Source organism: Protomyctophum parallelum (genome assembly GCF_964188405.1).
Source record: "Protomyctophum parallelum genome assembly, chromosome: 23".
NCBI lineage: Eukaryota > Metazoa > Chordata > Actinopteri > Myctophiformes > Myctophidae > Protomyctophum > Protomyctophum parallelum.
The window spans coordinates 16,550,423-16,567,160 of record NC_139715.1 but is presented as its reverse complement, the minus strand read 5'-3'; the positions used below and the strand labels follow the sequence as shown (position 1 = coordinate 16,567,160).

At 41.0% G+C, this 16,738-nt stretch overlaps 1 protein-coding gene across 1 annotated transcript; it reads right to left on the bottom strand.

Annotated features, from left to right (window-relative positions):
• Positions 1-5,835: 5,835 nt before the first annotated feature.
• LOC310854215 (mitochondrial pyruvate carrier 2-like) lies at positions 5,836-16,129 on the bottom strand. The gene is made up of 5 exons (XM_083758764.1): positions 15,916-16,129; positions 11,344-11,384; positions 10,672-10,756; positions 8,741-8,852; positions 5,836-6,914 (listed from the first exon to the last, which is right to left on the bottom strand). Exons 1-5 carry the CDS (start codon positions 16,013-16,015, stop codon positions 6,860-6,862), a joined length of 393 nt encoding a protein of 130 aa, XP_083614890.1. The 5' UTR covers positions 16,016-16,129; the 3' UTR covers positions 5,836-6,859.
• Between the last annotated feature and the right edge of the window lie 609 nt (positions 16,130-16,738).

The window sequence follows — 16,738 nt, the reverse complement described above, 5'->3', positions numbered from 1 at the left end:
AAGGCAGCAGGATATGACAACATCTCTCCAGAGTTCATGATACATCTTGGCCCCCGAGCCCTAACCTGGCTGACACAACTCTACACCAGGATCGTACAGACAAACTTGATCCCAAAGAAATGGCGGACAGCTAAAGTAATTGCCATACCAAAACCTGGCAAGGACCACAAATTACCAGCAAGCTACCGCCCAATCTCCCTACTCAGCGTCCCCTTCAAAATCCTGGAACGCCTAATACTACAACGTATTTCTCCAAGAGTAGAGGACATTCTCTGTGTGGATCAGGCAGGTTTCCGCAAGAACCGCAGCACAGGAGAACAAGTACTGGCCCTAACCACCTTCATCGAAAATGGTTTCGAGAACAGACTAAAGACAGGTACTGTGTTTCTTGACCTCACAGCAGCGTATGATACTGTCTGGCACAAAGGCCTCATACTAAAGCTCACAAAGGTGCTCCCTGCTTGGGCAACAGCAATCATCCAAACTCTGCTGACCAACCGGAGGTTCAGAGTCCACCTCGGACAGAACACAAGCGCATGGAGAACACAGCGAAATGGACTCCCGCAAGGCTCAGTTCTAGCTCCAACCCTGTTCAACATCTACACCTACCAACCACCAAATCCCGCAAATTCATCTATGCTGACGACATCTGTCTGGCATTTCAAGCACCAGACTTTGACCCACTGGAACAAGTGCTCACCGAAGACCTCTCCAAACTGGACCAGTTCTGCAAAACATGGCGCCTAATACCGAGCCCAGCAAAACTGTTTCCAGTGTGTTCCATCTCCACAACGCTAAAGCTGCCAGAGAATAAAATAGTAACCATAGGTGTGATTTGCGTAGACAACAATGATGACTTGGGCTGAAAATAGACAAGATAGACTGTACTACCGTTTCATGTCGGACCATGGTTTCCATTAGGCCGGCCATTTGAGAGCAGAGTGACAGCTCCATTATGCAGTTCGAGCTCAGGCTGTCATTACAGTGATTATGTTTCAATAAGTCTCTTGTTGGACGTATAGCGGACTCCCCAATGGCCTGACAACACGTCCGAACAATGGAAGCACATTTCCAAGCAACAAAAGCACAAGGTATGACTTGCAGATATGTTGCAGATATCAGACCAGGGAGAGCGGAACTGTGTGTGTGTGTGTCCCTTGGTCTTCTCAAGAATGAACGTAAAAAAGGCAATCATAAAAACACTGTCCAAAAATGTCCGTACATGTATGTGTGTGCGTGTCTGTGTGCGTACGTGTATGTGTGTGGCGGAGATTTATATAGGACACACTGCAGACTTAGCGTTTCCTATATTGTCGTATCTTTTCTCTTGGTTTGTGCTGCGTCTGCACATAGGCCTATATATGTGACACAAAAAACTCCTGATATCAGATATTGTGCTTTTGTACAAAATAAATAACACGCACACAAGATTTCCTCACTGTCAGCATTAACCACAGTGTGTCCTGTTGGAGAGACATGCAACAATAAAATGTGGAGTGTTGACATTTCCAGGACTTCAATCTACAGTATGTGATATAATAAATATATTAGATATATATTTTAAATATACATGTATATAAATATAAAGATATTGTAAATTCCTGTCTGTTACAGTGCACATGATATGCATGGATTGGTTATACACAAGGGTGCGCGCGCACACACACACACACACACACACACACACACACACACACACACACACACACACACACACACAGGCGGAGGGTGTGCCAGTAAATCCAAAGTCACCTTCAGAGCCATCACAGGCAGCCAATCTCTTCCTCGGCCGCGATCCAACATGTAATTGAGACACCTCGGCAGGAACCGGAGCAGGGAGACGTGGGTGGCAGGGACAGGAAATGGGACAAGGCCCATATGCTGACATCAGAGATTTTGTGTCCCTATTTTGGGCATAGGCTAAAACAGTCCAAAATCATTAATGGAAAAGAATCTGTCAAATAAAAATGTATAAATAAATAGAATAGCCTTAAAGGGCCACTTCACCCCTTTTGCAACCAGATCTTATTTTAATGATGTTTAGGAGTAGGACACAAGGAACACTTTCCTGGGGTTTGTGTGTGTGTAATATGTGTTTTTCGATATTTGTGTATTTCAAAGTGCCAGTGATGTCCTAGACACGTCATAATGGATAAACACGCGTCATAGACACTGGTCTCACTAATTCCTTCCTGGACTACATAAAACAGCCCTCCCCCTCTCCACAAGGACGCAGTGCAGAAGCAAAGCATTATGGTCAGGAATTCAGCAATCCAGTCAAACCCTATAGTCAAACACACACAGACTACACTTCAAATTGTGCTACTGTTATCTATACTACAAATACTATTAGCATTGCCTGACTGCAGTTTCTTTAAGTCTGATTTATACTTCACAGTTCACACCCAAATAGCAAGCTCACAACACAATACAAGTGTGGAGTGATGTGTTGTGAGCTTGTGGACTGGCTATTTTCATTGCGCGTCATCAGTAAATTACCTCTCCATGTTAAGCTTTTTCGGTCTTTATGATACAGGATTGAGAAACATAGTACAGTATGGACTGGAGCATTATACCAATGATAATAATAAAGACTTCATCTGCTCCGTGAATAATTACGATTATAATTATACTCTGATGACAGACATTGAAGGTGATGCAGAAACACACAGTGAGGCAGAATATAGTAGAGTGCTTATGTATATTATGTCCTGATCGATCTAACTGATCGATTATGTCCTGATGAAGATCTAATTAAACTGTTCCCTATAAACTCTAACTCTGTAGCCTTAATCTCAATCTTAACCCTGACCTTAACCTAACTCAAACCTTAACCCTAAAACAGCAGATCACTTTCTGTTATTCCCTTTTCTTCTTTCTATCATTGAGTGAGCAAATTCTCTTCTTCAAAGTCACAATGGTGACAGTACATGCACACGCAAAAATGTGCATACAATGTCGCACTCAACATGGATTTAGACATACCGTAATTTCCGGACTATAAACCGCACCTAAATATAAGCCGCACCAGACAAATTTAGGGAAAATCCCATATACAAGCCGCACCGGACTATAAGCCGCAGCTACGTTAGCTCAGAGCCTGAGATGGCTCTGCGTTAGCTGTAAAAATCCATAGATTAGCCGCACCGTTGTATAAGCCACAGGGTTCAAATCATGGGTAAAAAGCTGCGGCTTATAGTCCGGAAATTACGGTACTCATGCACATCTGACACACACACACACACACACACACACACACACACACACACACACACACACACACACACACACACACACACACACACACACACACACACACACACACACACACACACACACACACACACACACACAAATGTATGGATGTGTTGGCACCCAGCAGGTGGTAACGGCAATGAGCACATAAGGTCAGTGGGAGACCATGCTCTGCTCCTCTCTCTCACACTCTCTCTCTCTCTCTCTCTCTCTCTCTCACACACACACATACACACACACACACACACACACACACAGCAAGTGATTAATGGGCGACTGTGAGAAAAGCTCCAGAATAAGCAGCATGGTAGCTATCTGGTCCAAGACAGACCGCAGACTAATTCGCACCTACAGTATACACTGCAAAATGCTCAGTGTTAATTTAACTCAGAGAGTCTACGTGTGTGTGTGTGTGGTAAATGGTGCATTTATATAGCGCCTTTATCCAAGGTGCTTTACAGAGATTGTGCATTACATTCACCCATTCACACACCGATGGCGGCGGAAACCATGCAAGGCACCAACCAGCACATCAGGAGCAATTAGGGGTTCAGTGTCTTGCTCAAGGACACTTCGACACCAACTCTGGGGGAGCCCGGGTTCGAACTGGCAACCTTGCGGTTACCATCCGGCCAATCTGCCCCTGAGCCACCGCCCGCTGTGTGTGTGTATGTGTGTGTGCTTCTGCTTTGGCAATATAAACGTATCTCATGCCAATAAAGCCCTTTGAATTGAATTGAATTGTGTATTGTGTGTGTGTGTGTGTGTGTGTGTGTGTGTGTGTGTGTGTGTGTAAATGTGCAAATGTGTCTCATATCAAGGTGAATATGGTGACTGTGAAGGTATTACATAATACAGCTGTGCGTGTTCGTGACTAGCCTGGCTAATAAGCCAGACTAATGGCTGATTCGGTCTGGCTTATCAGCCAGGCTAGTTCGTGACATGTGCATGTGTGTGTGAGCAGGGGTTTTTTGTGTGAAAGATAAGAATACCTCTGCGACTGACTGTACTGTGCTCTGTTGCCTTGGAAACCAGAACATGGTGGTGTTCGCCCCTCGCCGCCACCAATACCATAATTCACTGATGCAGGAGAACTCAAGATTTGGTGTGTCATGATGATGTCATGATGATTTCACTTCGTTCTCTCACTGCAGCACAAACATTATGGGATCACTCCCGATGACAAGACACACCTTTCTGATCATAATGTATCTCTCCGTCACTGTCTCTCTCCCTATCTCCCTCTCTCCATTACTCAGCTGCACCTGCTGTGATTCCCAACCGTTTGAATCTCAAGGATGTACTTTATAGCAGAAAACCACAGACCCCGCCTATTTGATAGGATTTTCATATTTGGGGTTAGTGGTAAAATCCTGTAAAATCCTCAACGTTAATTTAACTCGGTGCACCCGAGCAAAAAGGACTTGAGGGCCTTTCCCGTTTTTCCCCTCACATTATCTGCCAAAGCATTTTTAAATGGAGGCTTTGTCTGAGCAGCTGTCATTAGTGTTTCAAAGGGTGGATGTCCATTTATTTCAAATGAGCCACTTAATTTTGACTCAAAGCAGTTTAAAATGCAGATGATGTGGTTGTTATTGATATTGAGAGCTGGCTCTACTCCAGGCTTTAAAAAAAGGCACAGCAAATGGGACTTCATTTGACTGCTAAGGAGCACAGGGAGCTTTTTGAGCTTGTAGATCGGCTATTTTTGCTATATTCGAATTAAAATCTTACATTTTTGCTATTTTTGAATTGGAATCCTGAACTCCTATACTTGTGTTGCACAATGAGCTACTAATTTAGACTGAAGTAATTAAAGCTAGTCATGTTTGCATGTTGTGGAATTGTAAACAGCTGAAACCAATATTCTGACATTAACCTGAGGGCCACATTAAGTGAAGGTGGGGGCCGCATGTGGCCCCCGGGCCGCCAGTTGCCCACCCCTGCTCTAGCACCTCCCATGGCACAAAATAGGTACAAGCAAGTCAAGCATTGGCTTGGTTGTGAAAGGAAATGGTACTTCAGCACCACCCGGTGGTAGAAGGTAGGAACAAGCACCATTGGTTTGGTTGTGCTGTTACCCCAGACACAAAATGTAATCATGTAACATTCACATCATATTAATTACACAAATATATCATTATATTGTATTATATTGTATTATAACATTTAAAATATAACTAGAATTTGTGGGTAGATTCCACTAAAAAGAGTGAACTTCAAGTTGAAGATGATAAGCTTCTAAATTGCTCACCTGCAAAAATAACAACTATCCACTGTTTGTATGGGAAGCTGCTGGCACCACTATCACACCTGGAGCAGTTTAGTTTATGTCATGGGAGATGATCTAGTTTGTACATGAAAGAAGAAACAAATGTACTGTCGTGTATGTACACTATAGTAGTAAGTTTATAGTAACATGTGCCATTCATTTATCATCTCATTCATGCTTTTATGAGTCACCATGTTCAATCTTCATTTTCCCTTTATAAATAAACTATTTCTGAAATTCACAAGAAAAGTATAAATCGATGATAACCACCTTAATCAGCCCTTTAAACCTGAACATTAGAAGACACGTCTGTTATTATTTTTTAATAAATAGACAAAAGAATATCCAAATATTTATTCGAAGATTTACGGCAGCCTACCTCCTGACTGCGTCTATTACAATAACACAAGGGAAGAAATGTGTGTGTATCTTATCTGTTAAAACCGGCAAAGCATCTGTGTCGTCTAAGATTTTTGCATTGGGCATTCAAAAACAGCAGATCCACAAGCTCAGGTCGCGGCACTTTGTGCAGTGCTGCTAGCTTGTACATCTGCTATTTTCTTTAAATCTCAAAGGTGTGACAACTGATTCAGAAGGCATTTTGTAGAATCGGCCTCAGGTTGTAATGGATTAATTCAGGAATGTGTAGTCACACACACAAAAAACAATACTGTACTACTTTGTAACCTTGAACCCTACAGTTATTAGCTACTGTATAGTATGATATGCCAAAAAACTGAATTGATCCTTTACCATGACCCTTTACCATATTTTATTCAACTGCATTTTCATGACTGATACAGTACGTGACTACGTACTGTATGTGGCTGCATCACTTGCCAACAACAGCCAATACAATCACAGTCACGTGATTATGAATCCCACCACTAGCTCTAGGATCTGATTGGAGGTTAAGGTTAGTTTTAGGCATAGTTTTACTGAGGTTAGGGTTAGGTTTAGGCATAGTTTTACTGAGGTTAAGGTTAAGATTAGGTTGAGGTATAGCTTTACTTAAGTTATGTTCAGCGTTAGGCATGCATAGTTTTACTGGAGGTTAGGTTTAGGCATAGTTGCAAAAACGAGAACTGTCAATCACAATGACTACTGGCCAATCACAGCAGGGTTTGCCTAGAGCTGCAGTGGGATCGATAATAACGGTCATAGGACAGGTATAAGTTGGTCTTTTGTATGCATATGCAAATATGCACTATACCTGCATGCACATACAGACAGCCCATGCTCATAGTGTGTGACTGGGTCCTGTGCGCTGCGTCATGCTGTACAGAAGTGCTGGTGGATATCAGCCATGCTCACATGGTGATGACAGCAGCTTCAGTCCGTCTCAACACTGGACAGAACTGCCCCGTTCTTTAATCCATATTGGTACCTACAGTACAGACAGAAAGGGATCACGTTTAGCCCCTGTTGTTAGTCATGCACACAGTTTATGACGGTTAATACAAGTTCAACCATTTGAGCCCCAGCATCCCTATTCTGTGGGGTGGGGGGGACGTTCGACGAAAATAGCAGATCTACAAGTTCACAACGTTGTTTGTAGAACAGCTGTGTTTGACGGTGTAGACTACAGTGAAAAAAGGGTATACTGTTTTTATTTTAAGTTGGGTTTAAGTGTTTAAATAGATGAGTTGGGTTCAAGTACGCCGTGGATAAGGTTTTACATTGATTATACGAAAAAGAATGTACGAGTCCCAAGAACAGAAGATACAGATTTGAGTTTGCCTGCAGCTGATGAAAGGGTGACTTCTAGAATGTCTTCTAAAAACCATATAAAATATATCTGATCATTTCAGCAAAATATTCATATTTATTCTAAGCTGAAGTTAGTAAAGAGCTCGAATGCAAATCTCAGTCTACATCAATTCTGCTCAATCGAGACATTGTCCAACCAGGAACAACTCTGCAGGTGTCTCTGAGTTCAACAAAGTTGAATGTCAGACACAGTCTGAGGTTAATTTAAAACAATGAAAACAATGTGGTTATGCTTAGAGAAAATATAAATGAATAAAATTTGTTATAGAGTGACTAGACCTAGCTTTAAAATAGTGCATCTTTACGTACGGTGAACATAAAAAACAGCCCAGGTTATAAAGTAGCCAGACTCTCATTTGTATTCCAACAGCACTGAGGCGCCTTGACCTCACACTTTCCATAGTGTCACAACTTCAAGTGATCATGGGAAACCCTTGACCTTTATTTGAACTTTTATCAGTAACAGAACCAGGGAATCTCGTATGCCAAGAGAATCGACATTGCTCAATTTGCACAAGAGATGATGTGGCGTGATGTAGTGTGGTGTGTGTCTTTGTTCATTGTGCTTCTCTCATAATATATGTTTTACTGTTAACTTTCACTTTATATTGCGGCTTGATGAAGCTCTCTAGATAGAGGCCAAATTGTTAATGCAGGCGACTAAAGGTAGTAAACAATTGAGAGTGCCGGGAGGATCAAAAACTGGGGTAACACATTACTGCACATACACATGGTGTAATATTACTTTAGTAATAATTGTTTTTTCACGTCGCACATTAGTTTTAGTAAACTGAATTAAGCTTAACATGTAAAATAAAAAAACACAAGATCTGCACTGCAGAACACCCGCTCCACTTGACTTCTCACCTCATTTAAGATGGAACACGTGAGAGAATGACAAGCCTTGTGCCAACGATAAACCAAAACAAACACGACATGACAACAGATAAAGAGCTGTCATTGACCTCTTTTAACCATAACAGCTATGTACTTATGGTCAAGTGTATAGTATTAATACACTTGACCATAGTATTAGTTGACATAACATGATGGTGATTTTAGTTTTTAGTTTTTTGAGTGAGACTTCCACACAGCTGTGAATTATTATACAAGTATTAATTTTAATTAGTTGTTTTTTGTATGTAATACTTACCGGTACTCTCTCTAATGCAGATGATTCGTTGTGTTTTTGTTATAGATCTTTTTAATGCATAACAATTATGTAGAAGATATTATAGGGTTATTATAGCCAGGGCTAATAACAATAATAATTAACAATATTAATAAGTATTATAAGAAATGATAGGGTTATTTCTCCAGAAAACATAGGTATTCTGCATATTTCACCCCCAATACTACAAACCACATTCCGCAAATGTATTTTTCAAGGACCCTCATTAACACTGACAGCAATTCAAATCAACAATCAGATTCTATATTCACCTCCAGATTCTAATGAGCTGTGTGGCACCTGCGATACCAAGGAAGCAGTTAACTGCAAACAAATTCCACACTCTGGGAGTGATGACCAGACAATATCGAGACCAAATGGCACCTACGAAATGACAGGTTAAAAAGGGTAGGAAAAAGGAGAATTTTTAATTATGAAATAAAAATATATCTGTCACAAAATCTTACACATGCACATCGATATGACTCAGGCACGTAGCGTGGATTAAATAATTGACTGGGCAAATTAGAATCGTGCGCGGGGTTAGCTCATCTCCGGCCGATAGTTGTGAATGGTTTTGCAGATGTGCTAATGGGAGGCCATTTAAAACAAAGGCGGCTTGCATGCTGTGGTTTGCTACTAACAGATATGATATTTTTTTGCATGCATAAGGGCTGCCAAAGTAGGCTATCTTTTGTCATTTTGCTTGTTTTTTCGCCCCCTCTCTTCGAAGTAAGACTGGGCAAGCTCTAAACTGACTGGGCCACGGCCCGCATGACCCAATGGTCCCTACGCCGGTGACTCGGAGGAGATAAAATGGTGCTAGATTTCAGAATATGAACAAGCTTCCATATTACGACACTTATGACACCCATGGGATTTGTAATTTGTACTCGATACAAATTAAACCAAAGGTTGTTCTTTTCCAAATGGACATCCATCATGTCGCTTAATGTCTGTAAACAAGCCAAGGTGATGGATGCTGGTAGGCGAGATGGAGGCAGAGCATGCGCATACAAACGCACACATTCCTGTGTGGAGCAGAGTAGCTCTGCCTCAATCCAGAAGCCTAATAATAATAACGCTCTCCTTTGGCCAAGGGTAGAAGCTGAGCAGTAGACGTTTGGTGGAAGACCAGTCATCCAGGTTAGAATTTAAGTGGTTACACGAACAGTATATATGTGCGCTCAAACATGGGTAGTTGCATACTGTATTATATGCATACTCTCAGACATGCTGTACACATCCAAATCCATCTCCTGTCATCACCAAATAAAAGACTTGCCTCCGTATACAGTAGGTAATATGGGACATGGCACAATCATACGAAAGACAAAACAATAATTCTGATTGCTCTAAAACCCTGGTGCCATTGCTTCTTAAGCTATACTGTGTTAACGCAACACCTCTGACTTACTGTATATCTCCTGTGGTCCTGAGACCTTTGGTCAGGGTCTGCAGTCTGAATGCAAGGCTAAAGGTCTGTGCTTTTACCATCAGGTCTCCTGAACGCTTAAGCCCTAACCACACTTGACTAGAGGGTCGCCATGCAACATGCAACTACTTGCAACCATTATTCCCAATGGCAGTTGCAAGGAGTTGCATTGGTGTGGTTTGTTTTGTTGCATCATCTTGAATTAATTAATATCTTAATTTAAGTCTTAACCAGATGAAACCTAGCATCCCTATTCTGGGCTTATCATAATAGGCACAACATTTGGCACAAATAGTAGGTGAACATTAGGTGAAAATAGCAGATTGGCTATTATTTGCTATTTGACATGCAATGAAGTATACTAAACGGTACGTTCTATAGGGCTGTAACTGCGCTGAAGCACATGCTTCTGCTACAGTTGAAAACAAGCTGTTTGATATTGTATGTTGGTGCACCAGTTGACGACAAAACATTATATTCATGGTTTAGGGATTCTCACAAACTTTCTTTTTTTCCCCTTTGCTCACACGCACGCACGCACACACACACACACACACACACACACACACACACACACACACACACGCACGCACGCACGCACGCACGCACGCACGCACGCACGCACGCACGCACGCACGCACGCACACACACACACACACACACACACACACACACACACACACACACACACACACACACACACACACACACACACACACACACACACACACACACACACACTCTTAATTAAAACAATGTTTTAAGTACCTGTTGTCATGAGAACAGCAGACTGAGACGTGCTAAGTTTCTCAGCGGGCCGGGTAAAGTCAGAAATACCTGCTACAACCAAACCCTAGAGAGAGACAGAGAGATACACAAGAGAGTGTGCGTGTGTTTGTACACTTTACATTGCAGTCATTCAATACACTCATGAATCCTTGTCAACAAGGTTAGAATGGCCACATAGATTGCAAGACAAACAATTATATGTGCTGTAAATGATACGTACATTTGGATTTTTAAAAGTTTGTGTTAAAAAAACTAAAGCTCTATATTGGATACAATTTGTATGCTGACCTAAAATGTATTTTCTGTCTACTACAGTTAGGCCCCTGTTACTGAACAAACACATAGCAGTGAGTGTTTACTATCGGAGCTATCCAGCTGAGCAATTATTGTTATCAAACCACGTTTACCGGCGGTAAGTCCTTCAAATGAATTGGATAGCAGGTAAACTAACATCTGTCTAAAAAAATATATACTGTACAACAGAATATGTACCGGTAAGTCTGGTATACAAATAACATAACAAGAAACCAACATACATTTGCATTGCATAACTAGCATCTAACAAAACAAATTGTGAGGTAGAGTCGAAAGAGGTGACTTTTCTGACTGCCACTGAAAAGGTGTAGAAAAGAGAAAACAATTGTTCCTTACCCATTTGACTATAGGAGCCCAGAAGAACACTGTCTTTGGACCTATAGGAACAAAGTAAAAGTATAATAACTTGGCCTATAAAGGTATAATAGGGTGCACAAGGCTGAAAGCGCATTCTTCAAAGGCATGACTGACACATGTAACAGCAATTACACCCCATGTAAATGTTTACCCTACACAATCCATTTACTTTTAAATAAATTTACCAATTTGAACACATCCAAAGGGCTTCCTGAAGCTTAAACTACACAGTTAAATCCTTAGCATTAAATTATCCATTTGTAACTCTGAGAATACAGACTCTCAGTGCAGCACGCATGGATTTAACAGTGTATCCTTAGCTGTCATCAGAATTAAAAGCTGCCTTCAGAATTAAAAGTTCATTTTTATAAATAAGTACAGTACATAAGTTAAGAAGTTCATAATGTTTTTTGTTTCGGTCAATTTCATGTTTCTATGTTTCTACTTTGTTGTCTCCACCAGGCCGAAGGCATGGGGAGAGAGTATGTTTTGCACTCCGTCCGTGTATGTGTGTCCGTCTGGACGTGTGTGTCCCCGTCCGTCCGTCCGTCCGTCCGTCCTGTTCTAACTTCTGTGTACAGCTAAATCTCTGGTACCGTTAACCTGGTCGATGCCAAATTTTGGTATGGTCGATGAACCCAAATTTTCCAAAACGGCCTGTTATAGCCCCATCAGGAGGCCGACTTTTGTAAAACACATTTGTTGATATTACTCCTCTAGATTCTGTCCAAAAATCCTGCAAATCTCTATAGTCACGTGCTCAAGACAGATCTGTCCGATATTTCATATTGCATTCTAATTGGCTAACATTGGCTTTCAAAGTTTGCAGGATTGGCCCGTTTTGAACAAAAGGCCTCAAATCATGAACGCAGCGTGCAATTTACATGAAATCTTTCACAGACTATCCTACTAGGCTGAGGAATATATCCCACCCTTTTCACAATGGTCTGTTATAGCGCCACCAACGGTGGATTTTTGCAAAACACATTTTTGGAACAAAATGCCTCAAATCATCCAATTGCCATCCAAGGCGTGAGAAGAAATGGCACGCTTTTCACATTGGCCTATTATAGTGCCACCAGGAGGCCACAACCTGACCTGCCCTGGTGGAGACCTGTGCCCCTGGCCTACTCCCTAGGGGGACTTTATCTAGTTTTACTGTGTATTGAGGTGATTTACCGATGTTGCTAACTTCTGAATGAGCAAGGGTGGTTTTGGTTCACTGTTAATTAGCAGAGCTGGGCAGAGGCAGTTCATTCTTAACAGAGAGCTCCAGCGTGCAAAGTGCATTGCTGCTGCCTTATGTAAAGTCTGTCAAGATATGCTGTTTAAGAGTCAAGATATCAGTTGAGAGTCAAGATACTGATACTGAGAAGATTTCCTCGTTTATTCCTCCCAAAGTGGATGTGGCCAATGAGGTATACAATGTTAAGTTTTTTCTTTTTTTTTTTTTAACTTGTTTGTTCATGATTATTGTTCTCTATGAGAATGTTTGTACTAAATGTATATCTGTATGTTTATTCAGTTCTGACAGCATTAAATGTCTGTACTACAAAAATAACACCTTGAGATCGTATCTATTACCGGAGGGGACTATCCTAATAACCTTGAGCAAAGTGTTGACCACTCAACTGTTCCATTTGAGCTGCCAACAGCTCCCATGTCATGACTTACTATGGCTGAAAAGCCTGTCCTACAACATGTCAGTCAACAAAAACAGCAGCCTTTTCATGCAGGTTATATTATCGTATGACAAAGCTTATAGGCTCCCTTCCAACACCAGTTCTCTCTGACAACTGTTCAACAAAGTTGGAATGAGAGTGGCCTCATTCTTCATTGGTCTCACTCACAGACTCAAACTCCCATACAACTTATAATGTAAGACCCCCATCTGAATATGTTGTGCCAGGGACCCCCAAAAGATTTGTGTTGGTAAAGTGTTTAAAATAATGTTCAAAACTGTAGTAACTGTAGCAAGTTTACAATCTCACAACGCATTGCGATGCAACACGCTAAGAACTTGTAGATCTGCTATTTTCATTCAAACAGCCCATGTATGTAGGGTTAAAATATAGTTTCCGTAAATTGATCTTTGCTCACATGGGGTTTCAACAGGTGGTCCGTGGAGGTATTGCATGTGGTTCCTGACCATGCATTTAGTAATGTAGGAATTGTTGATTTTTATTTTATTTCCACTAGTTGAGAAACCGTGAACTGAATGACCTGGTGACCTATGATCAGTCCATCCATGTGTACTGACAAGTTGGAGGTCAAGAAATTCAACAGAAAAATGGAGTTGGAATCTCAAGAGGGGGAAGTGCACCAGATTGTCTGGTTGAGTCATTAACTCATCATTATTAACTGAGTCATCATTAATATTAGGAAATTATTAGTAGTCAATGGTTGAGAAACAGTGGGATGCATAGCAAGTAACTTACAAAAGCACTAATAAGTCAGGGTGGTCCCTCGTTCACAATCAGTTGAAAACCCCTGCTCCATTAACTCATTTTGCTGGGGACCCTTTGGAACCCTCTCAAGGACCCCTGGGGGGTCCCCGGACCCCACTTTGAAAACAACTGCCTTAAGTTATGTTGGCCCAGGGCCATTTCACTAACCCAAGATTCAAAGGGTTTTATTTGTCACATGATCATCACATGTGTACATGAAAGTATGTCTGTATAAAGAGAGTGGAGGGAAATGAATGAATAGGACTATGGTTAGACATTCCTCTGAGTCCAAGGGAAATTCTGAATTGACACCAAATTCTTAGAGTGGAGACAACAATTGGATTGGGAACATGAAGTAGGCAGCATTTTAGATGATGAAGTCTGGGAGGAGGCTATAATGAGAGTGAATGCTATCACATCATGCGCTAGGCTGAACTTAATACAATTTAAAGTTGTCCAGCGTATTTATTTCACTAATTTCAAAACTTTCTAAAATATACCCCAACATCACAGATTCCTGTAACAGATGTCATATTATGTCCAAAGCGAATATGACATGTCCCCGCTTACAAGGTTATTGGACGGCTATCTTTAAACACCTTGCCGAAGCCAATAGAGTTGTTACAATGTGCAGTGATGGCATTGTTTAGGGTTGTACCAGGTCACCATCCTATTGGTAGGGGTATAAAACAAAATCTTGCTTTTATTACTGTATTAGCAAGAATAAGGATTCTATTGGAGTGGAAATCAGCACTGCCCCCTAAAGACCTCATGATGTATCTAAATTTGGAGAGAATTCAATTCAATTTGAGGGAAACACCAGGAAAATTTGACCAAGTCTGGGGCCCTATGATTAAACATATAACTGAACTAAAGACGCTACAGGAGACTACCATCAGCTCCACAGGTTGACAAGCTCTAAAGCCCCAACCACACCAAAAGGGTCACCATGCAACTCCTTGGGTCAAAACGGTTGCAAGGAGTTAACGCTAAAACCGTCTTGACCCTTTAGTGTGGTTTGGGCCATTGAATTCCATGCGTTGAATCACTATAGGATCAACATGGGTCAATGTGCAACAAGACATATCACACCACAGGAACAACGCTAAAACCGTCTTGACCCTTTGGTGTGGTTAGGGCTTATAACAACGTTAAAAAGGTATACTATATGTGCCATGAGGGATAGCGAGATCATACATCATAATTATTATTTGATTTGTTTTCTTTGTTTGTAATTGTATGTATTTTTTTGTCGTATGTTACGTTGTATGTTGGACCAAGGGTGACTGTGGGGGGAGTTGTAAGGGCACAAAGGTTTTTTTTTTGTATTTTACTTTTCACATCCTATACTGTATTGGCAATTTGGGCTATATTGTACTTGTTTGTACTTCACTTTGTATTGTCAAAAGCAATAAATAAAAAAGGTTAAAAAAAAGAGTTACACGTTAAGCAGTTGAGCTGGAAGCTGTACAGAGGACAATTCCACAGAACTGTGTTGGTTTCTTGTCAATGTAAAATCACATACTGAGCACTTTCAAACCTGGCCTTAGTTGCCTCTCTATTTTGGGCATGCATTTAAATAGGCTAAAAATTATTTAAAAATAAACAAATAAATACAAAAAGTAATCAAGAATAGCATATAATATAGGCATAGGCATCTACATATTTAATTTTCATGCAATGGACAATTTCCCTCAGCAAAACGAGTTCTTCATTAGCAGCATGTCATAGCTTAATTTTTTTCCACCATTCATAACAAAGAACAATGCTTTTGAATTGGAAGTCACCTCCAGAGCAGCCAGTATAGCTAAACTGTTTAATACCAAAACACAGGTCACAATTGTGACAAACACTGCAGTAAGACATAGCAGGCAGGCTGCTATATATAAACAGTGAACATTAATGAATCAAGAAGCATTTATGTCTCTCTAGTCTATGTATGACATGAATTATGAGTGAATTACATGACACTGGTAAAAACACTATTTAATTAATAACTGGAAAACTTCAGTGCACTGAATCTCTGATCTTTACTCTGTATAAAGTAAATGATCAGCTCTGCAAGCTGATAAAAAAAACGGCCCCGTTTGGGCTGATTACTAACCTGCTGGGTGGTTGTAAAAAGGTCTCATTTTTGCAGGCAATAAAAGCTCAATTCGGTCCAATATCCTGTGGTATTTGGCTCTGGCCCCTAACAAAGCCATGATTGTGTGTCGTTTCTCGTAGGCCTATATGTAATAATAACAAGTTTATATGAAATGGAATGGAATATGTGCATCAAGACAAGTGTCTGAGTGACTCTCTCGTCGTCGGTCAAACTGAGCGATATCCCAGATCAGAAACAATCTCTTATCTCATTATATTTTTATGGGTGTCACCTGAGAGGGGAGCACTACTGATAGCCCCGCCCTCGATCGCTGTGATTGGCTGTAGTACGACATTAGAACGTGGAACGACTGTCCCACCTTCACAGCGTACGGTTGAAGGGAAGGATCAAAGGAGGGACACATGCAGTCATGCACACGTGGGAATGAATTACTAACAGTAAACACAACGATGGTGACATCTCTCTGTTGGCGACATGCGCTCTCTCTCTCTCTCTCTCTCTCTCTCTCTCTCTCTCTCTCGCGCGCGCGCGCGCGCACACACACACACACACACACACACACACACACACACACACACACACACTCTCTCTCTCTCTCTCTCTCTCTCTGTCTTTATTCTTTAAGGTGTATAAATACATTTCGTGTTGAATTTAATAGTTAACCTAGTGGTAAAATCAAATAAATTATTATTCTTTTTTACTTTTTTATAGGTGAAAAAGACAACAGTGACACAATAAGTGACATGAATGTCAAACGGCGAGGAAATAACAAACAAACAAACAAACAAAAAACACATACATTTCCAAAATCATAACATCA